We start from the raw sequence: 25844 nt of genomic DNA, 5'->3' as shown, positions 1-25844 counted from the left end.
AGAAAACAAAGCAGGTTTTGAGCTGTAAATATCAGGTCACATATCACTGACCAAGGAGACAGCAGAGTTCCTTGGTATCAAATGCTAAAGAGACCATATCTAGTACTGCTTATGTTTCAGAGAACCTTAATGCAAGAAATGTGTTGACAAATTAAAATGAATTCAAAGAAGAGATATAAACTGATTAGCCATTAGCTATATAATGGGTGTAAATATCAAGAAGTGAGAGTAATAGGCTGAAATGTAGCTGAAGAAAATTTGTGTTATGTATCAAGAACCATTTAACTGTAAACCCCATTGGATGGCTGACCAATCTCCCATGAAAAACTGTGGTCTTCCCAATGTGTGAGGCATTGAGATCTACCCCCATCTAAATACTAAGGAATATATGGTAGGTAGCAATATCGCATTAGCAGGGATGGAGAAGATGCTGTGGTTCTTTTCTATCACTAGCTTATGATTCCCTACTTTATGCTTTTATTCCTGCACCTCTTTCACATACACCAATAACCAACATAGACAGACTACACTATGCAGACTTTGCAGGTTTGGAATCCTGGCAATGAGCAACATTAAAAAAACACACATACATTTATCTGAAAGAGGAATTACAATTATTTTAGCAGTGAATTATTATAAAGACGACATCACTACACAGGATACTGCTATTTCAGGAGATGGTGAGTGGCCATCTTCAAGCCCTTCACCAGATTCCAAACTAAAGAACTTTCCACAACTATACACATACAAGAATACTGAAATTGCATCATCTCTTGGGTGGAGACTAACAGCCATCCAGCAAACAGAACAACACTAGTGGGCAAGGGAAATTTTGGCCAAGGACACCAGGGAGGTGTCAGGAATCTTCAATACACATTGCAAAACAGACCTTCAGTTTTAGGACATTCAAAATACATTGAAAACCACACACAACTCAATTTATCTAACTTCAAAAGGAGCAGTTATTTCAGGGAGTCTATGTATTCCAGATTCAGTGTTGTTGAAAAATTGGAAAGGGTTCAGAAAAAGCTAAAAGAATTATTCCAGATCTGGAAAAGCTGCCTTACAGTGACCGTCTTGGGAAGTTCAGTCTAGCTGAATGATCAAAGAGAATGATAAGATGTGACTTGACCATGGTCTATAATTACCTACATATGAGGAGAAGATTTCTGATAACACAGGACGCTTTAATTTAACAGATAAAGGTATCACAAGATCTTGAAATTGAAGGTAGATAAATTAAGGCCAGAGATTAGGTGTACATTTTTAACAGGTAATTAACCATTGGAACAACTTACCAAGAGATGTGGAAAATCTCCATCACATGATGTCTTTAATTCAAATCAAAAGAGGATATCTTTCTAAAAATATGCTTTAGCTCAGCCACAAGATATGGGCTTGATGCAAAGAATCACTGGGTGAAATGATTTGGCCTTTGTTATTCAGGAGCTCACACCAGACAATCATAATAGCTTCTAGAGTAAAAATCTATGAATCCATGAATAATGTTTAGACAATTTCCTATTCAAATTGTTGAAGGAAAGTATATATATATATATATAAGAAAGAACAGAGACAATGAGTAGGCAATTTCTGAAGGGTAATTTAGCCCATTGAAAAAGTTGGTCTAGCACTTTAAAATGTGGGATATCATTAGTGAGAGTGCCCCAAATGGTACTGGGAGAATATAAACCAATTCACTCTTTATCAGACCCAAAAGAAATAATCAGCAATTTACTATTTTAATTCTGCATGATATTTTGTCTCCTTTGAGTTCTTCAATCAGCCAACTAACATAACGAGAATGTACTGAAGATGTTCATGAAAAACAAAATCAGATTCAGTTTTATGTTCATGAGAGCTGGGTGAATAATTTACAAATATTTCAATTGAAAAGTGTTGCGAAATTTATTTAATGAAATATTTAGTTACTATTTTACTACCCTCATTGTTCACCCTCACTTTTTCTGAATGGTTTTCATTTTACATTTGAAAAGAGTTATTTTGGACAAATTCAGGCCTGTGGATTCTTCAGTTTCTTGTACAAACTATATTGCCTTCCATATATTTTTAGAATGTAAAACTAAGAATTTTGGACTCAGATGATTCATACAGTTATCTTGCATTCAAATTTAACTATTAAAGAGAGGATCCCCAATGAAATTACAGATTTTTGTATACATCTACCCTTTCTGTCCTAACAGCAGCTGCTGGGATAGGACTAAGAATCATAATTAATTAACCATCTGGGAGGGAGGGAGCTAAAGCATGTATATCCAAACAGTGGAAAAAACGCTAGGGATCATCCACCTGTACACAAGAAGACAGTCTCTGCCCCAGTCTACGTGTAAGCTTTCAATTTCTTATGTATTAGCACTCAGTTTTATGCTCCTATAAATAAATGTTGTGAGTCATTAAAGCAATGCAGGAACACTGGTGAGTGTACATAATGAACACAAAGCAAATTTACTACCCACACCAGTACTCAAAGACTTGAGTGTGCTGCATGGACTAATCTGAAACCATTTGAAGATTATTTTTATCTATTCTGCATTCACTTCAGGTTAACTCTCCCTTTGTGTGGCGTAGAAAGCAGTCCAAGTCACAGATAGTGGAATCAAAATGGCAGAACTGCTCTAAGAAGTTTGGGGCCAATTCCACCCCAGCTTTGCTGTTGTGGTCAATCTCATTTCTGCTGCTCGTATCTCCACAGCTGGGGTTTCTGGCATCATACCAATATAGAGCTCCTATGCTGGCCCATCTGCAGGCCGTGGTGTAGGAGATAGGGAAGGAACTGTGGCTGCGCTGCATGTTTCAGCAACCCTTAGGTGAGTATACAGTTCTTTTTGACCATAGGGTAGAACTGCCCTAGGCTGCTTCAACCTAAGCTAGGACTAGCAGAGACTGGCCACAAGATTCAGGGAGCTGTAGACCTTACCTAGTAGATATCACATATTCCCCTTTGATTTTTACCCTTTATACCTTAGAGTAAAATTTTCAAAAGCACCTAAGTTACTTCAGAGGTTAAATCCAATTTTCAAAAGTAACATAGGCACTTAGGAGTCTAAGACTAATTGAAAGTTTCAATTTTACTATTTACCAACATGGTAAAACTTTTAATTGTTTGAAGAAGAATATTATATTGTTATATCTATAGGGACTATATAACAATATAGCCAATTTTGGTCTAAGAAGGTATGTGAATCTAAAATTGTAATGTACTTTCTAGTAATATGATGGTGTTTTTTGTTTTTGTTTTTTTTAGATACACTGGGTTCAGTACCATAACTCACTCCCTATGTTGGCCAGGAATATAGTTGATATAAGAAAACGAGAGTTTCTTTGCAATCGGTTGAAAAAATTCCCATTCTCATTGGCCACTAGATGTCTCATTTCTTCCACCCAAGTGCATATTATTGCATTTATATGACAGAAAGAGAAACCGTGCTCTTCAAAAAGTCATTGTGGTTATAGAACTCTTTTTCTGGTAGTGCAAAATCGCTCTAGCACATGGAAAACATCACTCTCGCCAACTGTTGTAATTTTTTTTTTCAAGTCCTGTGGTTTTATAACAGTACTATCGTCTCCTCTTGATCTTGTAAGAAGCTCCTCATAGCTCTGGATTTCTGACTGACCTATAAATGATGATGCATTTCTGGCCACAGTCACCAGATAATATAACTGGGAGCCTGTATCACAGGCACTAGGCTGCAGGCCTGGCTGCCACCAGCAAAGGCCACTGCTCAATCTATTGTGGAATCTCTTCTCCCCTGTTTGCACGGCCTGTGCAGAGCATCATGGGAGCAGCAGCCCTTGGGGCAGATGAGGCAGTCGGAAGCTGTTACAAAAGGGAGCAGAGGCAGCTCCCGCTTGCCCCTTCTTACATTCACTTAGTGTTGTGCTGATTAGGAGAAGAGCTATGGGAAGCGGGGGGCGAAGGGAGTTGGGAGAAGAGGGAAAGAAATGATTCCAGGAGCATGTCCACCCACCTGCTCCAGCCTGCAGGAGTCCATTATTTCCCCACTGCTGCTGAGCTACTGTATGGAGGGGAGATGGTCAAGAGCAGTAGGGTGTAAGGGGTGAGGTTGACTGGGCTGGGGCTGCTCTAATATCCAGAGAAATGGAAGGAGCAGAGTTGCAAACTAAACCTACAGTGGGAGCTGGACAGGTGCAATCACAAGTAGAAGGAGAGAGTGTGAGGCAGGAGGCATGAGGCTTTGAGGGGGAGCTGAAGGCAGTACCAGCGATCAGGGGAAGATTATGAAGTGTCTCATCTATCAGCCAGAAAAAAAGGAACGAAGTCCTCCAATTGTTCATTTTAGGTCGAATTTCCGGATATACATACACAGAAATGGGGTGATACTTCCTCTGTCTTACAAATCAGAAAACAGTCCAAAACATGAGCCATAAAAAATAATCTCGTGATTTTTAAGCCAATCTTGCCACAGGATTGGCAATACTGAAACGCTAGCCTGCTCTTAACATATAAATCTTGATGTAACTTCTGTCTGCACCTGGGGACTTTAGAAAGTAGACAGTGTCCCTTTAACACTGAATTATTCAGATTATGCTGAAAATATGCCTCTGACTAAGAGAATGGATGCCGGAGTTCTTACCAGATAAAACTGCCATTGAAGACAGTGGGAATTTTGCCTAGATAAGTTCTGCATGATTGGGCCATATACAGTATGTTCTGTGAAAACCTAGTAAGTGAACACAGGACAAAGAAGGGGTTGCTCTTTTTATGGCACTTTCTCAGATAGTGAAAAATAAAAGTTGAATATATGCCGTGAAAAGACTAAAAACTTGCTGCACAGCATTGTGTCCTGAACTGTTAGTACAAGATGGCCTAGAACTTTGGAGATGGGATTCAGATTAAGACCCAAACTTCTTCAAAGCAGATGGTATTTGCTGTTCTGGTTCAAATCCAATATCCAATCTGATCAGATCTCTGATGGTTGGGCCACAGTCTATGAAGTTTAGATTCAGATCAGAATTTTTCAGAATCTGGGAGCACTTGAATCTGATGTTCTAATTTGGGCTTATCACTACTATTATTGTTTATTTAGTGCAGTGTTTTACTGTCAGAGTTAAATATGGTTCATTTGAATTCTTCTTTGTCTCCTCAAGCAGACTTTGTCTTGAATCATCTCTTCTTTCAAAAAAAGCCAGAATTGCCCCCCACGTAGTCCTGACTTGGGGAGGTGCAAACAGGGCCAGCTCCAGCTTTTTTGCCGCCCTAAGCGGCAAAGGAAAAAAAAAAAAAAAGACAAAGCCGCGATCGGTGGCACTTTGGCGGCAGCTCTACCACGCCGCTTCATTCTTTGGCAGCAATTTGGTGGCCGGTCCTTCCCTCCGAGAGGGATTGAGGGACCTGCCGCCGAATTGCTGCCGAAGAGCCAGACATGCCGCCCCTTTCCATTGGCCGCCCCAAGCACTTGCTTTCTGCGCTGGTGCCTGGAGCCGGCCCTGGGTGCAAAGTATTATTCCACTTCCACTTCCTGGAATAAGCCACAGGAATCATGGTGGGTCCATGGGAGGCCAAAACCATATGGGGTGCCTCTGCATTTCATCTTGCCCTGGTAGCTTCCTGGCAGCATAGGAGCTGTGCTACTAAGGGCTTCCCAGGCGGTGGTGAGCCTTATACCAAGAATATATAACACAACCCCAAACTGTACTATCCTTTCTTCAGAATCTCCTGGCATCTGAAAGAGGGATAATGTTTGTCGTCCTTCTGGCCATCCGACTCTCCAACCACTCCTCCTGTCTCACCTCAGACCTATGAAGCATTCATAGACTCATAGACTATCAGGGTTGGAAGGGACCTCAGGAGGTCATCTAGTCCAACCCCCTGCTCAAAGCAGGACCAATCCCCAATTGGGGACCAATTGTCCAGGGGCTTTGGAGGAGAGGACAGGATGGTGCCATGGCTGTTCCTCTGTGCCTTCACATGCACAGAGCCAACTTGTGGACCTTGGGGAGAGGTGCCTCTGGACTGAGTTTCTACCCAAAGTAGCACATTCTCTACTGCACATAATAGCAAGGGACTCAGGTTAAATACGCTATGCCCCATTTTAATCAAAAATTTGAGATCACACATCAAATCATTTTCAAGTCGTAAAGAGGGATAAACCAGATAACAGCTAGATATTTGAGATGGAACCTTTTTTTAGTTGATTTTCATTGATGACTGAATGAAATGTATTAACATGGAAAATAATGGGGAGGGAGAAGGAAGATACAATTCACAGTTGTCAAGTGTTTGTAAAATGTACATGAATATTTACCTTTTGAGGAAGAGTTATAATTCTCTTGTTCTTCAATGAATTAAATGCACGGAATGATGGAAACAAAAGAAAGAAATCAGCAAATTTAAAGTTAGACAAAGAAATGTATTGCATTTGACAATGGCACATACAATAGGCTGTATCAGAGCATACATAAAAGTAATGTGGAAAACCAGGATGATAAACCATGACAAATTATGAATGCAGAATATTTATTTAAAACTATGGGTAACAATGAAGTTACTGATGGTCAGATTGTGAAGTCCTTGTTTCTTCTGCTGAGTGCAGTAGTGCCAATCCCAAGTGTCCAAAAAATATGAGTCAGGCCCCCAAAAATGGAGACACGTTTTAAAATAATAAATTTTGGATTCTGTTTATTTGTCTTCTGATTTCTGAGCTTCAAAGGTGAACTCACTTCATATTTTCTCCACAATGAGCGCTAGAAACTTACTTGTTGAATTGAAAGCTGCAATTCTCAATAAATCACTGGACACTAGAAAACAGGGCTTTAAGGAAAACACCAAATATCATGAAACTTGTGATAAAATTGTGGGAGTTGGCAACACTGATTTTAGTCAAAGGGTCTACTCATGTGAGTGAGTGTCCCTCAGCATGAGTAAAGGTTCCACAATCTGGCACCGAATATGCAATGCCATCTAACAATTTTAAATGAAACTAGGGACATGAAGACAAAACAAAAACAATGCTAAATGCCGGGAATTGAAAACTGAAATAGTATCCTCTTTTATTAGCCTCTTGTTAGAAAGCTCATACTCTGCTCTTAGTTACTCTGAATTTATACCAGTGTACTTCAGAGCAGAACTTAATTGAGAGGGTCCAATCTTGCAGCCCTTACTCAAGCAAAACGCCCATTGGCTGCAATGGCATTGCAGAAACCAGTATTCTGTATTCTCTGAGAACTATAGTTGCAACTCAATTTTATTATTTAACAATATTGCGATTCTTTGATATGAAATTCTATGATTGTTTGTCCACAGGTAACAATGAAAATAACTTGTCAGTATACATTCTTTCTCCATGCAATGGAGATCTTTATAAGTCTATTTTATCATTTTTTTTTCAATCTAGTTTATATAAATTGTACCCATATCATATTAACACCGACATTAAACTCTTTTCAAATAAGAGACCCTTTGGTTAGATGGAGTTATTTAAGAGTTAACTTGAAAATATATACAATACAATTAATTTCTGATTATTGCATACCACCATCTGTCAGAAAATTCATTTGTTTTTCTTTAAGTACATTCCTCTGTTTTACTTCAGACATGGAAAATAGTTTTCTCTCATGCAGTATAAAAAAGAACTATTTTGATTTTAAAGGAAGATATCAAGAGACAATTTTTGTACCCACTTTCTGGATAAAAACCTGCTTTCCGACCTGAATCTAAATTTCAAGCCAACTGGTTTAGATTTCTGTTAGTACCAGGGTCATTTCTTGCAATATTTATTCATGCACTGTTCTCACATTCTCCGGTGGGAAATTTTTCTAAGTGCTACTGGGTCAGGCACAAAGTTATTTATGGAAGTGTAAACTGGTACAACTCAACAGGTCAGTAATGTAAAAACAACGAAGAAACAAAAAAAACCCCATTAAATCTAATATCCAATATCACACACTGTATCCTTATAAGAACTATGCAATGTGAAACCATGTTAACCAAATGAAAAATAAATCATTTTGTCAAGAGTCAAATGAGAGTGAGGACAGGGACAGCGATCTGGTTTGTCTAAAAGGATTCTTGAAAAGTAGTTTACATAATAAATACAATCATCCATGTGTCTCATTGGTTCAGAAATTTTGATAAGCTCTAATACACCTTTTCTTAACCACATGCCTCTCAGTTATTCATTTGTCAGAATACAACCTACTTCAGCTAAAGACGGCCTTAGAAAAAAACTGCTGTGGAACACCAACCTGTATGAATTTCCTTGAACAATAAGGGTGAATAGTTACCAAATAACGATGTATCGGCTCAACCTGAAATCCTTACTCAGGTCAAACTCCCATTAAGTCAGTTCTTGTTATCAATAGAGAAAGGACTGAGTAAAGACTACAGACAGACTCTAACAACAAAATCTATGCAACTGTATAAAAAGTTGTGATACAACAGCAGAGAAATTCATAGTTAACACAGAAACTCCACTCTTTACTTGCCACTTAAATATTGTGTACTGTAGTAACAAAGAGTGATTCAAGCGTTTTACAATCGCTCAGCACAATGTGACAAGTTGAGCACACGCACTTTTCTTTGCCAGGGCTTAGAATTTCATTAATTTAACCATTGAGTCAAAAAATCGCCATGCTATTTTTATATACTTTTTTAATATTGCCAATTAAAACAAGGAAAGAAAAATGATATATTTCAAAATACTACAAGTCTGGGTAATGACCACTGCATGGTAGCTTATTTGCAAATACTTACAGATGTTTAGAAATGTGAATTATGTAAAAACACCCGTAGAGAGTAGTTTTCACTTGCAGACCTCTCAGGCCCTGATCCTGCAATGAGACCCACCTGATCACGGGAGTCTGGAAATTTTTGCCATGATACTGCTGGCATAGTTGCATATCAAGGTCCATATTTGCATTTCAATGCACAGATACAAACACTTGACTCAAATGTTATCATGACTTTCACTCAAATTTCTGTTGCTTGAGAGAAGTCCATAGCCCTGAGTCCAAGTGCTAAAATTTTTACATACTGCAATGGGTTGAAAAATACTATTGCATGTCTTATAGCTCTTCTAAATAAACAACTTGCTAGATAATTATTTTTTTAAACACACGAAGGCATTGATCTCCATTTAGAACTAAAGGCCCCCAAAAGTTCATTTTTTAAAAAATTATGCCATTTTGGAATTTTAGGAATAAAAAGATATCTTACACTGGAATTTTCCCCTTACCTGTAAAATTGTGTTCTGTGAACTCCTCTGTACCTGACCACAGGTATCACCCTGCCTCTATGATGCAATGGGATTGTCACCATCCTTTACTCTGAGGTTTCTTCTATAGGATTTTCTATGTAGTATTTCTACAATTATGGGCATTTCTAAACTGACAAACTGGCTCAAAAGTTGGCTTTCCATCAGCTTCAAATTGAAACTGTTTCCAGGAGTGTTAACTTATCAGTCATTGTCTGATACAGGCAATAAATCAGAACTACTTTTTTTTCCAGTCCTAACTTAATAATGACCAAAATTGGATACTGAGATACTGTGTAAATCCTGTAAAAGAGGTATTAGTATGGATATCATAATTTACTACAGAATAAACAGCTCCACAATAACATTATTTGTCAAGACAAAAAATAAAACCGCCACCCACCTCTCATTCCAAAATCCATTCCCCTCTCTGACAGCAAGAGCTTTACACAATACTAAAATTGTTTTACTGAAAGCTGGTATGTCTTCTGACTATGCAAAATCATGATGAATATTATCACTTACAGTTGATATATATTGCTATAACCTTTCTACAATGATTAATATAGTCCACAAAATGGATTTTTTTGTAAAACCATTTGTTTTCACCCCTCTTAGTTCAGGAGAATTAACACGACCTTCCATAAACTCATAACATCATAGCATACAGTATTCTCTTCAAATGTAGGATGTAGTGTTTCCCAACACAACCTGGCTTTATTTACAACTGAAGGAAATACAAAGAATATTGAACCCAGAAGTGCAGCTCCCCCTAACATTAACAGATTGCATTGGATCCTGCCATCATCTACATTCATGTACCCCTGCTGACTGTGAACTGAAGTCATTATGGACCTATCCAATCCCAATTAAAGTTAATAGGAAATCTTCCACTGATTTCAATATGTTTTGGATTACACCCTACATTAGGTCCAAATTGTACTCTTAGTTACTCCATTTTATACTGAAATTGGCTTGATGTGGATTGGACAGCTGTACCAGATGGCAGAATTTGATCCAATTAATCAAAGCAAGTATTTGGTTTTATAGCCTACATTTCATCGAGTTGTATGTCAGAGAAATGTATATGTAATCATGTCTGTATTTAACCCAACAACATCTAAACTAACATTTTTCATGCGTGTTTGCAAAGTAGTACCACTATCAACCACAATCGTAAGTTAAATAGAGGGAAAAAATGGGAAAAGATATCTTCAATAAAATGGCAACCCAATCACACAACAAAAAGAAAACCAGTATGTAAAGGAGGAGGTCTTCTCTTCAACCTCCAGCCACATTGTCAGTTCACTGACATGAACAATATAACATGCAATCCTAGAGTAATAGCAAGAAAAATGGATGTGCTAACCTTTGCATACTTATGATGAGAGAGGATAAATCACCAGTGTAAATAAGTAGTCACAGCTTGAAATATCAATACTCCATTCATATGTACTTGTAATATCATTAATCCTCTGAACATATGCTAATTTTAGCTTCAGTTTTGATTGTTTAACTTTTTCTTGTTAGCTATGTAACTGCCAGCTCCCTCCTTTCAGTCTCACAGCTCATACAAAGTTCTGCATACATTTAAAATTTCTGTCAACATAATATAAACTGGAATGTTATTTCTTACACATTATCTAGCGATAATGATAATAAGTGAATATCCACTAGAGAAAAATACTTAGTCAAAATAAAAGTGATAGATCAGGTATATTCTTTTCATGTATTGTGTCAAATGCAGGAATCACATAAGAATTATGATGCACAGAATGTATGAAATCATATCATACTTTCATTCTTACAAAGCTCCCAACTTAGAGATACACTGGGCAACATAAAAATTTAAGCTGCAGAAGTAGTTTGCCACCAGTTTAAAACCAAGAGAGTCCTTAGCTCTTACAGAGATATAATTAGAAGAACTGAATATAAAATTCAGAGTTAGTCGAATCCACCAGTCAAACTCAGTAACGTATACTGAATATTCACAATAAATAAATATAGTGAACAGGAAAACATTTTCATGTGTCAGTGAGCATGTACTATAATGATGGCTCTCACCCATAAAGCTCATGTAACCAGTCAATTAATTCATTATCATTCAAAGTATATGGTATACCTAGCTTGGTAAAGAAGTCAAAGCGAACTACACCATCTGCTTTGGAAGGTGTCTGACAATATTTCAGGAAACACAGGAAGTACAAACATTAGAAGTTCTTACATGCATTAGTTTCTGCTTAGTAGAAAGATCTGCAGTATAATTTGAGTTTTGAGTTGTCAGATATAGTCAATGCACTGAATAATAGAGAACTGAATTTACACGTATTTTCCAAGGTGAAATTAAACCATATTTTAAATCTGTTTTGTTTTAATATAGTAACCAACACTTGAGCTGCAGTATGTTGATGGGAAAGGAAACACTTATGTTAACACTTGTTTGATATGTTTGGATACAGCACCTCTCACAGCAACCTAGCTCAACTTTGGACTGTTCAATAAGGAAAAATTCTCTTTGCTTGACCACCTGTTTCCTTAAATATGCACCAGTTCATGACCCCATGCTTTCACATTTTTAAGCTAAGTGTTTTCACTCTGTTCAGTAGGCCTTTGTCTGACTCAGGGAACAAAAAACAGATTGACATTATCTGACTTTCATCAGTTTCTATCATCAAAGTACAACAGTTAATCTCATCCAACAAATCCAAGTTAACAGAACATGAGCAAAGTGGTATTAGAAGTAACATCACTGAGCTCTGTGACCTGAACACTAACTAAATCTGTGGTCATGGGTAGGTATGTACTAAGATAATGGAATGTTTGCAATAGAAATTTTAAGGTATACATCAAAAACCAAACCAAGCCAGGAGACTATAGAATAATCAACCAATCAAATTCTACAATACTTTCCAATCTACCATTATTCTTTCATTCAAATATATTCCTTTGTGGGTAGAAATAAATAAAGCACTGAACATTTTATTATGAAAGACAAAGTAAAATAAGGTAAGGAAGGAAATCCAAGATTCTGAATTATGATAAACTCGTTATTTGATACCTTGCTCTACACTGCTGCTTCTTACTGGAACTTGCGGAAGCTGTCTTCCCCTACGACTGCTGAATGATGTGTCTGCAGGAGGTGACTGAGTTGGACTTCCTTGTTGGTGTATTCTGCAGATGGAATGAAGATAAAATAAAATAATCCAAATAAAATCTGAATCAATATATTTTGAGTGGTAAAGTTAATGCCTATATTAAATGCATATATGGAAGATGCAGAAATGTTATGTATGCCATATTGTCCTACTCATACAGTCCTCAATGCCTGGAGAGTTAACAGAGCTTCATCTTTAGTTTCTCAATGTTTCTTCAATGTTTCTAGACAGGAACAGCAAACCGCAGACAGGAGTCTAAGGGCCTGGTTCACCATTGTCTCCCACCTTGTACAGTCATTTCCACCAATGCAAAGGGGTGTAAAATATTACCATTCTAATTTGGTAACATTTTATACCCAGCAAAGAGTCCTGTGGCACCTTATAGTCTAACAGACGTATTGAAGCATGAGCTTTCGTGGCTGAATACCCACTTCGTCAGATGCATGTCATGACGTCTGTTAGTCTATAAGGTGCCCCAGGACTCTTTGCTGCTTTTACAGATCCAGACTAACACGGCTACCCCTCTGATATTTTATACCCAGTTTGCATTAGTGTCAAACTTAACATGGTGCAGGGCAACAGAGAATTAAGTTGCAAGTATCTAATATTATAGAGGTAAAGTGGCTTTTCTGAACATTTCTTTTGAAGAAGTGTAGATCTTTATTGGCACTGTTTCTGTTAATTTTTGTAGTGTGTGTGTTTGATAATAGATGCAACTTCTTAGAGCAGTTCCACAGAATTTTAATACTCTTACCGAAGTAGATATTCTCAATTCATTTGCTTTGACTGTGTGGATAGATTAACTTAACTAGCATAATTTCTAAATAGGTTGGCTTCTTTTAGACACACTGAGCTTAACACACCAGATATCTATGAAGTTCAAGTAAATGTACATATAAAATTCCTAAGGCCATTGCTGGTAACCTGGATTACTATAGCTAAAATACATAGATGAGAAAAAGCTTGATTACCGACAGGGCTTAATTGTTAAACTTCATTGCCAGGTACAGTATTATATTTTCTAAATATGTTACATTTATCTAATATATTGAAGTTACACATATATAATTTCTCAATTTTTTCTATTATCTGAAAAACATTAATACAAGTTAAACAAATTACAGATGGTGAATATTAGCAATTAGCATTTCATAGGCCAAATTACTTTCTCTTAACCTGCTGCTGTAAAGCAAGAGTTAATTGTGTGGAAATTGTGTGTTATTTACAACACATTTTAAAAACAAAATATTTTGCAAATTTTCATATGAGTACATAAACAAAACAATGGAAGGACAAAACACAGTCAAATTTTAACTCTCATGTTCCATAACTGTATAATTCAACAGTCAAAAGCACCATCTGGACAGTGAAGATAGACGGAGTAGAGGATATGGGAGAAGTGTAAGTACCATGGAGAAAGGATTATAGCAGCGTGCTAGAAAGAGTGAATGCACCGTATATACTCGGGAAAGTACAACACCACAGTGACATCTGGGAGGTAGGACATGAATGCTGTGCTGTACATTTAATAGGAACCTTGTCAGAAGTGGAGAAGGTGGCGCCGACCCTCCTGGAACTAGATGATGTACAGAGCATAATGGTCTGATACTAGAATGCTCACTCGACCTTGAGCGAGTGTGATGTTTTCCCCTAATGACTGGCTGCTCAGTTGTTCTTGGGGTTGGAAGTCCCCTTCTAGAAAGACATGGTAGCAGAACCCTAAAACATTAGGGCCAAAAAGAAATTGTTCAGTCATTAGCTCCACATAAGCTTCCCCATGCCTCCCTCCACCAGTGAAAGCAACCGAAAGCCTGCTTAATAAGACACATGCTCACATTTTCAGACTCTGAAATATGATTAATTCAACCTACAATTCTGTTTTCAAAATGATAAACAGAAAAACCTTCACTGCAGATACCTATGCCATGTAAACGTGTAGTTCATAAATTGCATTGAATTTACCAGCTGGTTGGCAAAAAATATTAGCTTCATCTTCAGTTACTTTAACCATAGCAAATGAAGATTAATGCACATCTGGAAAATACTCTGATGAAGTACCACCATTACAGAAAAAAAAATCAAAGCCTACTTTTAACCACAGTACACGTGTTTTCAAAATGCACATTTTTATTGGTGTTAAAATTTTACCTGAATTCCCATGAAGGTCCCAGTTCAGTAAGGTACCTAAGCACATGTATAATCTCACTAGCCTCTTGGGGACAACTCATGCTTAAAATTAGATATGTGCTGAAGTATTTTGCTGAACTGGGTTCTAAATTAGAGATACAATTCTTCAGGACTGATAATGAAAACTGTAGTACAATTGTTTAATGGCCTCAGTATAACAATGTTAAATATAATATAGCAATGTTACATATAATCACCTGAACTATGAGTAAGTAAGCAAATAAAATTAACTTTTAAATTAACAAATTGTGCCTTTTTAATTATTTTCTGCTTTTCACAACTGTGTGATATTCCATAAAACGCATTGTTGTTTAGGACACTTTTGAATTGAGCCGTCTCACTACTTCTGTTTACAATATTTTATTTGCTAATTAATTTATTTTTTTCAGATTTCTAAACTACAGCTACTGGCACCCATTCATAAGTTAAAAATCCCAACATAAACAAAGGACTGACCATACACCTGCCCACTTCTAATACACACGTACCTGTTTCCCTTTTATTTCTGGTGGAATCCTATATACTAATAATCTTTTTAGGTCTAGATTTTTTTGCTATTATTTATGTAGTGCCAAAATGTACTATGCTATGCTACTTATAGTTTGGCTTTGGGGCCACCTCTAGAGAAACAATATATTTCATGGAAGCCCAGTTACAACTCCAACTACAGTTAAACTTGAGTTACACTTAATGCAGATATTCTGCTTCTTTATGTAGGAAAAATAAAGTATATCCTCCCCAAAATTATACCACTTGCTCTCGGGTATAGAATGAATTTTCTGAGAATTTATGAGGTAAACTTTAATTAAAAATCATCCTTTAAGTAACTGAGTACCCACTGTAAAGATGGCCACGGCCTCCATTCACTTGTTCATCTTCACCTCTATAAATCATAAAGGGCTACCATTTTTCCTGAGGGCAGCTTGGCTTTATTTTCATTGGGAACAATGGGGGACAATGTCCATTTTGTTAACAGAGGGTAGCCAGTGGCCTCAGTCCCATTCGGTATCAATTCAATCAATTCAATCTAATATGGGATCAAACACACTAAAATGTGTGTCATAATCAAAAAGACATGGTGGGTCCTTTTATTGGATCACATGCTGTTGGTGAAAGAAACCAAGATGAAGTGGACAATTAACATTACCGCCGTTAAAGGACAAAACTGGGAGTTAGTGGGTTTCAGGTTGTTGAAATAAGCATTAAGTCCAGTGTCTTTATTGAGTCCATGATTTTTAGTGTCTAGCAAAGTTATGAATTTAAGTTCATAGGCTCACAAAGGTTTTGCAGGTTTCCTTTTAGGCTAAGTGCTGAGAGGTCAGATATGGAGTGATAGCGTTGTGAATGGGTAATATGGTGTTTTTGTCTTTTATCATTTTTCTGTGAGTTCATTCAAGAGCGTAGTGATTGTCTCATTTTACCAACATAGCTGTTACTGGGGTGTACCATGTATTGTGATAGGCATGTGTAGATCTTGAAAGGTGTGTTGTTGGTAAGTATTGATTGTCATTGCTGTGGAGACATGTCTACAGGTTTTGCATCTGTTGTTCTGGAAGGGTTTGGTGCCACTTTGCGTTGGTGGGTTCTGGTCTGTGGGGAGTTTGGTTCTGTTGATGAGCTTGGTATTAACTGGCCTCTTCACCTTGAATAGTTTCTTACAATATGCATTAATTACTGTTCCAACTTGTATTTAGCTGTGATACTCTGAGTATCTTGCACAGAGCTGAAAAGGAGTTCTTTGTAAGCTTGATAGCTTGTCTCTCTCACCAACAGAAGTTGGTCTAATAAAATATATTACCTCACTCACCTTGTTTCTCTAATATCCTGGGATCAACACAGCTACAATAACACATTAATCATAATCAGATGCTTATTTCATGATGGAACAACAGGCCAGAGCTAAGGTTACTTGGGTGACTGAGTTGTGCATTTCTAGCCAGAGACTCCATCTGGTAGAAGCAGATTGCAGGGAGTAAAATGAGGCCGAGCCAGGGCCACTCTTCTCCCCCATCCCCTCCCAGCACCCTGCTGGACCCAAAACTGAGCCGGGGAGACCCTGACACTGTGGGGGCACTAGAACCCAGGCAGTACCTTTCCTCCCTCCCACCATGTGGGCTGCAGAGAGGAGACAGATATATGAACATAAGAACAGCTATATTGGGTCAGACCAATGGTCCATCTAGCTCAGTATCCTATCTTCTGACAATAGCCAATGCCAGGTGCCCCAGAGGGAATGAACAGAACAGGTAATCATCAAATAATCCATTCCCTGTCGCCCATTCCCAGCTTATGGCAAATAGAGGCTAGGGACACCATCCCTGCCCATCCTGGCTAATAGAGATTGATGGACCTATTGTCCATGAATTTATCTAGTTCTTTTTTGAACCCTTCACAACATCCTCTGACAAAGAGTTCCACAGACTGTGCGTTGTATAAAAAAGTACTTCCTTTTGTTTGTTTTAAACCTACCGCCTATTAATTTCATTTGGTAACCCCTAGATCTTGTGTTTTGAGGAGTAAACAACACTCCCTTATTTACTTTCTCCACACCAATAATGGTTTTATAGACCTCAAACATATCCCCCCTTAGTAGTCCCTTTTCCAAGCTGAAAAGTCAGTCTTATTAATCTCTCCTCATACGGAAGCCATTCAATACCTCTAATCATTTTTGTTGCCCTTTTCTGAACCTTTTCCAATTCCAATATATCTTTTTTTGAAATGGGGCGACCACATCCGCACGCAGTATTCAAGATGTGGGTGTACCATGGATTTATATAGAGGGAATATGATATGTTCTGTCTTATTATTTATCTCTTTCTTAATGATTCCCAACATTCTATTCGCTTTTTTGACTGCCGCTACATACTGAGTGGATGTTTTCAGAGAACTATCCACAGTGACTCCAAGATCTCTTTCTTGAGTGGTAACAGCTAATTTAGACCCCATCATTTTATATGTATAGTTGGGATTAAGTTTTCCAATGTGCAGTATGTGCATTTGAATTTATCAACATTGAATTTCATCTGTCATTTTGTTGCCCAGTTACCCAGTTTTGTGAGATCCCTTTGTAACTCTTCACAGTCTGCTTTGGACTTAACTATTTTGAGTAGTTTTGTATCATCTGCAAATTTTGCCACCTCACTGTTTACCCTTTTCCCCAGATCATTTATGAATATGTTAAATAGGACTGGGCCCAGTACAGACCCTTGGGGACACCACTATTTACTTCTCTCCATTCTGAAAACTGACCATTTATTTCTGCCCTTTCTTTCCTATCTTTTAACCAGTTATTGATCCAGGAGAGGACCTTCCATCTTATCTCATAACAGCTTACTTTTCTTAAGAGTCTTTAGTGAGGGACCTTGTCAAAGGCTTTCTGAAAATCTAAGTACACTATATCCACTGGATCACCCATGTCCACATGCGTATTGACCCACTCAAAGAATTCTAGTAGATTGGTGAGGCATAATTTCCCTTTACAAAAGCCATGCTGACTCTACCCCCAACAAATTGTGTTCTCTAATACAGTTTCAACCAATTTGCCTGGTACCGAAGTTAGGCTCACCACCTGTAATTGCTGGGATCACCTCTGGAGCCTTTTTTAAAAATTGGAGTCACATTACCTATCCTCCAGTCATCTGGCACAGAAGCTGAAATTAGCCATTCTCCAATTACACAGTTCAGTTCCTTCAGAACTCTTGGGTGAATAGCATCTGGTACTGGTGACTTATTAATGTTTAATTTATTAATTTTTTCCAAAACCTCCTCTAACACCTCAGTCCGGCTATACAAACGCCACTGGGGGGGGGAGTAGGGACCTTTGGACCTCTGGACATTCCAGTCAGAATTGTAGAATCTGCTGTGATTTTCTCTGTCCTGTTCTAATTGGCTGTTTGTTCTAACCCTCTCCCTCTCCTCCCTTCTCACCATCCCTTCCCTTCAGCTTCATTCTGCACCTGTCCCTCCTCCTGTTCCCTTTTCTGTCCTCCTTACCCATTCCTTCCCCTTTCTTTACATTTAGCTACTCCCCTACTAAATAACCGTCTCCTCCCAAAATAATAATTGTGGAACTAGTATCCCATTTGCTGCCATCACATTGATCACTCTGCTTGTATGTTACACACCTTCCCCCACCCTGTGTCTGTCTGTCTGTCTTAGACGATATTAGGTCACTGTTTCCTCGTAATCCCGAATTTGTTGCCATCCCTCTGTTTTCGCTCATCTTATACTTAATTTGAAAGCACATGTTTGTACAGTACAATGGGGTCCTACTGGGGCTCCTAGGTGCTTCAATAATATAAATAACAACAATAATATTTATTTATTTTATTATTAAGACTGCCAGATACTTCCCATTATAACTTGGCCTGCTTCTATCACTTCAGCTGAAATCTTCCATGCCAGGTGACTGCCCCGGAGCACCCACGGAGTCGGTGCCTATGCTTTTGTCATTCCCAGGACGTAAGGAGTACTTAGTGACATGGATGCTTTTTAAAAGGTAAAGAAATATTTTAAAAAGTCCAGAATGGTTTTTATAATCTTCCTGACCTCCCCTAATAACAAACGTCACATTAGTAAAAAAATAGCGCTCAGACACTTTAAGTGGTGATTGTTGTAGCTATAAGGAGACTGACTACTGGATAATTGGAAGGGATTTTAACACAACAGAGGCCATGACACTGCAGTACCAAGCTATAAATCCATTAAATCCTTATCTATAAATCAATGCAAAGCTATTATATATATCACAGATATACCCAGTCTCAAATTTGCTCACAAAAACATAAAAGAAGGCTAACTAAATGTGTAAACATTTTATGTTTCCTGTGTTTTGTGCAAGTGCTATCAAAACTTTAAAGTGGTCAGTAAAGTTTGGATCTCAGAAATAGGTTAATTCCTTATTGGGAGAAAAATAGCTTGTTGTAGACATAGAATATATTATATCTTAATGTAATATAATTACAAGTGTGTTCATTCTTAGAATGCAAAAGCAGAGTGCATTTTATAAGCTTACATTTGTAGCTTTCAGACGTCCAGCAAAATACACCAGATTCACATTCTCTGCAAAACAGTTTCTCTCCATTTGAAATAGTTGCAAATCCCAAGTGATCAAAAATCATGAGTCAGACCCATCCCCCAATCATGATTAACACACAAACCATTAGATGTTTTAAAATCAGGTGTGGTGGGGGGAGGTGTGGGGAAGTTGTTTTGTGTTATGATTTTTGATCCTTTAGAAGGAAGCAGCCCACCCTCAATCTGTGTATGATCATTTCAGGTTCAAAATCACCTTTAAATACACACTCAGAAATACGGGCCTGCCCAATGGCTAGAGCAGAGAGGGACTTCACTTGCCCTGTCTAATTCCCTGTTGTGATAGCAAAAGCCATTCTATCTCCATCTCATTCCCTTAGCGACATCCTATCTCTCTTTACTCCCATTACACCTCCTTGACTACTCCCATCCCCCTCTCCATGCTCCCTCAGATTCTCTTCTCCCCCATGTGCCTCCTATGGTCATTTGCTCACTCTGCATATTATCCTTCCCTATCCTTCCCTCTTATTTTCCCTCTCTGGCACCCTTTATTCCCCCTGTAACCTAAGTCTCCATCATTTCTCCCACAGTGTCTTTCCTCCCAGTTTCCTGTCCAGTTTCTTAACCATATAGCATAAGAGATGGCCATCTTCCCTGAGGACAATCTGGCTTCAGTCCTATTGAGAGCCATGGGAAATGATAGCTATCATTACTAATTTCTGTACTTACTCTTTGCTTGAATTATTTTTTTTTAAAGCATGGGGACAAATCTCTCTCTTTCTTACAATACATGAGACATACACATTTTCCCCATTGTAAAAATATATAAATACCCTCTTGTAAAGCACAAACATATCAAGCACAAGGCTACAGCAAAAATGGCTGAAATTTGAAATTCAGCAAGGGCATTCTATTCACTAAGGATTGTATGATGCGTCTATCTTCAGGGGAAAACCAAAACTCAACTTATAAGCATATAAGCAAGTTTTGAGTATGCACAGTGGGCATCCATTAAGCTTTTTAGCTCAGCATAATAAAGCACTGAACCTTTTTCAAAACATAGTGTTAAATCCTGGCCCCACTGAAATTAATGCTAAAATGCCTATTGACTTGATTAGGGCCATAGTACCATTTACAATGCATATTATCTGTGCTTGTCCTGGCAAAGGAGCTGCTACTGGGACAGGAAAATAAAAAAAATATAAAATAAAATTAAACAATAAAAAAAGCAAAAAACCTCCTACCTTTAGACTAAGCATAGAAAATCATAGGCATCAGGGGAAAAAAATCAAAGATTCAGTGGAATCTGCAATCTGTCTGCAATTTTTACTACATTATACAAATTATAAGCTTTTTGTTTGAAAACAAAATTAATTTTTTATCTTTTTTTTAATGCAGTATTCACCTCTCATAGTGTAAATAGGGGTTCTGCTGCCCTGTTGACTCTGCCTTACAGAAATCTGTCTCCAGCAAAAGTGGGATCTTACCCCTCTTTCACTATCTCATCAAGATGTGCACTTAAACCTAACTGGAATCAGTAGAATACTACCATTATTAAGCACATATATTGCTTTTCTTTGACCTTTTTTTGTTAAAATGAAGAACCTGGGTGCAAACTCCTATATTATAATAGCATCGAAGGTGAAAGTTAAAATCACAATAAATGCACAGTAAAACTCAATAAAAGCAAAAGTTAAAATTCCAGCAGCAATATTAACATTGCATAATTACAAACTGTAGTATTTTCTATACATGTCTTTTAATATATTTCTATTTACAAGGTGAAATGGATACCTTAGAAAATAAAGGATGTACAGCATGTCCATATTAACATTGCTATTTGAATGTGGCAATTCTTTAATTTTTGTAACTTCAATTGTGCAACTTTTACGTTATATTAAGAGAATCTGTTTTGTAATTATTTATTGTTAGCTTCACATTTTGTACATAGATTTGTCTGTCAAAATTATTTTTAAAATGTAAAAAACCAGGAAGAAATATCAATGGTGAAGTACAATAACAAAGCAATCTTTCACGGCTTCCACATATTATACATCCTGATCATAGAGACCCAGTGCCAAAACTTCCAGGACTTAATGTGTGAAGGGTTTGAATAATTAAATTTACAGAAAAGTGACTTTTGATCTTGGCCTATGAGTTTATCCATAAATGAAGAAAGCCAGAAAACGTCTATACTATGACATAACATATATGAGGCCAACATACCAGGCAATGACAATCTTGTAACATAGATGTGAGTTTATCAGTACTTTAAACTAAGGCAGCATAAATTTGTTTTAGTAATTTTATACATTTAGTGTTTTACAGGTGACATTTAAAGTAGCAGCAGGTGCACTGGAATCAATTTGACTAAGAGAGAAAATTGCTGCGTATTGTAGCATCAATCCTACCTTTCTGTTTCAGATGCGGAGTCTTTCCTAGTCTGTTTTTGGCTGTTATATCTTTCCACTTTTCTGGATTGCCTGTGAAATGAGATGTCAAAAAATGAAAAAAAGAAGAAAAGATACAGAAATATGAAGAATAAAGCTTTAATTATGTATTATAATGATAATGAAAAGTAGTTGACAGATGGAAAAATGATAGCTATCTTTATGAATGGGCTGTTGAATTAGTAGTTTAATTCACAAGATCCTTTTCTATTATTGCATTAAATTAGTTCAGGCTTGCTGGTGTGGAGGCAGTGGGCTGCCAAATAGGAGACCTCACTCAATGCTAGAGAAGAGAAAGATAATTAGTTCAGACTCTTGGGGTACGTAGCTAGTTGCATCACTTTTTAACAAGACTTCTCACAGGATTAGAAATGTTAGTCTCTAAGGAGCCACAAGTACTCCTGTTCTTCTTTTTGAGGATTAGAAATGACACCTACAGTAGCTCCTAGGTCCTCCCTTGGCAAGAAAATAGTGCTGCAAGAAAGAGCGGTTGCAGAAAGGACTGGGAAGTAATAGAAGACTCAAATGTAAATCTGAAAAATGTTTTAAAATCCCTTTTTCAAGTAACAAAGAAAACAAAATATTGTAATGAAGATCAAGTATAAATTAAACTGCATATTAGTAAAACCTTGTCTTATTTTACTGTACCAACATCGCTCAAATTTTTGGAAAACTTCTATAACAATTTAATAATACTCTCTCTCCATCAAATATTAACTGGTTGGTATCAGAACATATGTCTAAACCCATTTTTTTAAAATATGTAATTGGGTCATGTAAATTTAGTTAGCTTCCTTATACCTTTTCCATATATATCTTTCACAAAGAGCCAGAAGAGACCTGAGACTGAAATTGTGTTTGTTTCCAAAAGTCAACTCTTGACCTGATTATATAAAACGTGCATTTGCTGGGCCATATTTTAATTTGTCTATCTTAACCTAGCTGAAAGCTAGATCAGCTATTCCTTAAGCAGTAGAGGTGGTCCGATTTTCAGTGACCTTGCTATGGGCATTACACTAGTCACCTTTTCGGGCTGGGAAAGAATTTTCCCATCACTGACCTGGGTAGTTTGTGCTTGGCTTCCTCTCAGCAGCTGAGGGAGCTGGTGAACAGGGTAGGTTGTAGGGTGCTCATGTTGTCACTATCTGATAAGTGTCCAGTGCAGGTACTTGTTCAGTAAGGGGATCCTAATAAACCTGACTTGGAATTAGTATTAGCAAAGAGTGTCCCTTAAAGAAGATGAGGAAGGAGGCTGGGTTTCCTACTATCTGGTAGGGTGAGGATTTCCTCCACACCCTCAACCTTCATATGAGCAGAGCGCCATAGGGTCCCAGCAACAGTGCTTGGAGCAGGTTAAAGTTTTGGGGATGGACACTGGATGAATTACTGCAGGATAGTTTCCCAGATGTGTTACTAAAGTTGCCATCATTAAACCATATTCCTAGTGTTTTACCTTTCTTCCTGTGATGTCCAGGCCAATGAACAGTCATTTCAAGCCTGCAAAATTATGTAAATGACATCAAGTTTGCAGGAAAATTCTCCTGCACACTAGTACTATTCTTTGTGTCTGACCTGGCTATTATAATTTGTGTAAAATAAAAATACTTCTATAGAGAAGAATATGGAGATACCAGGGCAATTTCTGCACTGTTATGGCAATGTCACTGAGGACAAAACGTGGGCCCTGGGGATAGCTCAGCAGTTTGTGCATTGGCCTGCTAAATCCAGGGTTGTGAGTCCAATCCTGGAGAGGGCCACTGAGGGATCTGGGACAAAATCAGTACTTGGTCCTGCTAGTGAAGGCAGGGGGCTGGACTCAATGACCTTTCAGGGTCCCTTCCAGTTCTATGAGATATCTCCATATTTTCATGAAGTTAAGAGGGATTTCTTGTTCTCATTCAAGACATTGCAGTGGGTGTCTGGGAAAATCACCAAATTCAGCTTTCTTGCCATTTATCTGCAACTTATACAAAAAGTTCAGCCTTGAAGGTAGATAAGGTCTGGTGCTACTCTCACAGATACCAGTGTCAATCAGGAATAACTTGCCTGAAGTCAGTGAATTACAAGAGCATAAAACTGTTTAAGTAGAGATTCAGGCCTTCTATGTGCAAGTTATCTCATTGCAGACTATGGCACCATGAAAAGGACTGCCCCAGGAAGGGGGAAATACAGCTGAGCCCAAGATAAAAATTATGGACTTGCAGTTGATAGCCAAATTGAGGACATAAAGAGATCAACAGCTGATCTGTTGCCCCCTTTTATTAGAGTCAAAGGCAGAAATGTGACTGTACAATTTGATATACATGATTGTACACCCCCATCTGTCTGTATCTATTGGTTGTCTCTTGACTTATACATAGATTGTAAGCTGTTTGTGGGCAGGGATCATCTTTTTGCTCTGTGTTTGTACAGCATGTAGCACAATGGGGTGCTGGTCCATGACTAGGGCTCTAAGTGCCACTGTAATACAGAGGAGGAGGAGGAGGAGGAGGAGGAGGCAAGCCCATTAACTGAAGAGTATTTTCCGTGCATGTTTTCACCATCATAATCCAGAGATTGCAAATATATTATCAGGAATCTCTACATGGGCTCTGCATCTGTGGAACGCGCTTTTCACTATTATTTATAATTCTTTGTGTCAGTATTTACAAGTCAGCTCCTGTTAATTTCTATTGCTATACTGCAAGGTCCTCTCAAACACGTGTGTGAGAGACATTTTATAGGTTCAACGCTCTTTGCTTTTGTGGAGTTGTATGCATTTTTAACGCTATTACAGAATGAGGCCAGGAAACATCTGATATCCAGCTCTCTCTACAGGATGTGGCCATCAGCGTTCCCTTAAATACACAAAGGTTAGTCTTCAGGGCATCTTGTAGTGAGTGGGGAGTAAGCCTCTCAGCCCTGGTCAACAGGACCACAACTTCAAAGCACTCTCTATACAGCTATTTTTAGAACATTAGTGCAAGCAGTGTTAACCTGAGTTGGTTGAGCCGAGCTGGGCAACTTGCTCCAAAATCCTGTGTAGACATACCCTGAGAGGTAACCAATGCAGACTGCCATTCAAATGTAGTAAAAAAAAAAAAAAAGGAGAGATTGATTGTTTGCCCACTGTTGCACAAGGAATGTTGACAAACCCCAAATTCTATGTGACATAGGAAATAAGACTTGGAGAGATGCACAAGGAATTGATGTTGATAAAATCAAGTTCATGCACTAAGCTAGACAGGTAAAATGCAGAAATAAAAGTAAGATGAAAGAACCATTTCAAGATTTGTATTTTAGACCTTGGGGAAAATGAGAAGAAACTCAGTGTCTGAACTGGAAATTGTGTATACAGACATTAGAACTAAATGACATTATAATTAAAATAATTGATCACAGATGATTTTCATGTTCTCCTCAAGCTATTGCAATGTTTGATTAGGATTAAACCATTATATGGTATGTTTCACAGGTAGGAACAGAAAATGGAAACACATCTTAAACAAAATAATTTTGCATGCATGAAGATCTTGTTAGCAGTTTTATTCTAGTAACTAAAATCATGTAGGTTTACACAAAAATACTCTAAAAAATTAGTTAGTTAACAGGTGTAATCCTGTTCCTCCACCATGCTCTGTACTTTAAACTTCTGTTGCATTTATTTTCCTTACATAATTCTTTTACTCTCCTATATGCAGCCAAAGTTAAGCAGCATAAATCAGGAGATCTGTGTTAGTAGTTAAGATTCTTTACAGATGCTGCAGTTGTCTTTGAAGGCCCCAAAGCATGGAAGCATGTGTTTT

At 37.8% G+C, this 25844-nt stretch overlaps 1 protein-coding gene across 43 annotated transcripts in view; it reads right to left on the bottom strand.

The window, feature by feature from the left end:
* RIMS1 (regulating synaptic membrane exocytosis 1) overlaps positions 1–25844 on the bottom strand; it is a 515627-nt gene that overhangs the window by 118502 nt on the left and 371281 nt on the right. For 19 of the 43 annotated variants that reach the window (XM_065588001.1, XM_065587967.1, XM_065587970.1 and 16 more), the window contains 2 exons: positions 22021–22092; positions 12292–12404 (listed from right to left, as the gene is read on the bottom strand). In XM_065588001.1, the coding sequence (XP_065444073.1) occupies positions 12292–12404; positions 22021–22092 (185 nt within the window). Of the gene's footprint in view, positions 1–6287; positions 6318–12291; positions 12405–13924; positions 14108–22020; positions 22093–25844 lie in introns of all 43 variants that reach the window. The other 24 variants (XM_065587958.1, XM_065587957.1, XM_065587959.1 and 21 more) reach the window with 3 other exon arrangements.

This window comes from Chrysemys picta, chromosome 3 (assembly GCF_011386835.1).
Source record: "Chrysemys picta bellii isolate R12L10 chromosome 3, ASM1138683v2, whole genome shotgun sequence".
In the NCBI taxonomy this organism is placed as follows: domain Eukaryota; kingdom Metazoa; phylum Chordata; order Testudines; family Emydidae; genus Chrysemys; species Chrysemys picta.
This window is presented reverse-complemented; position numbering and strand designations above follow the sequence as displayed.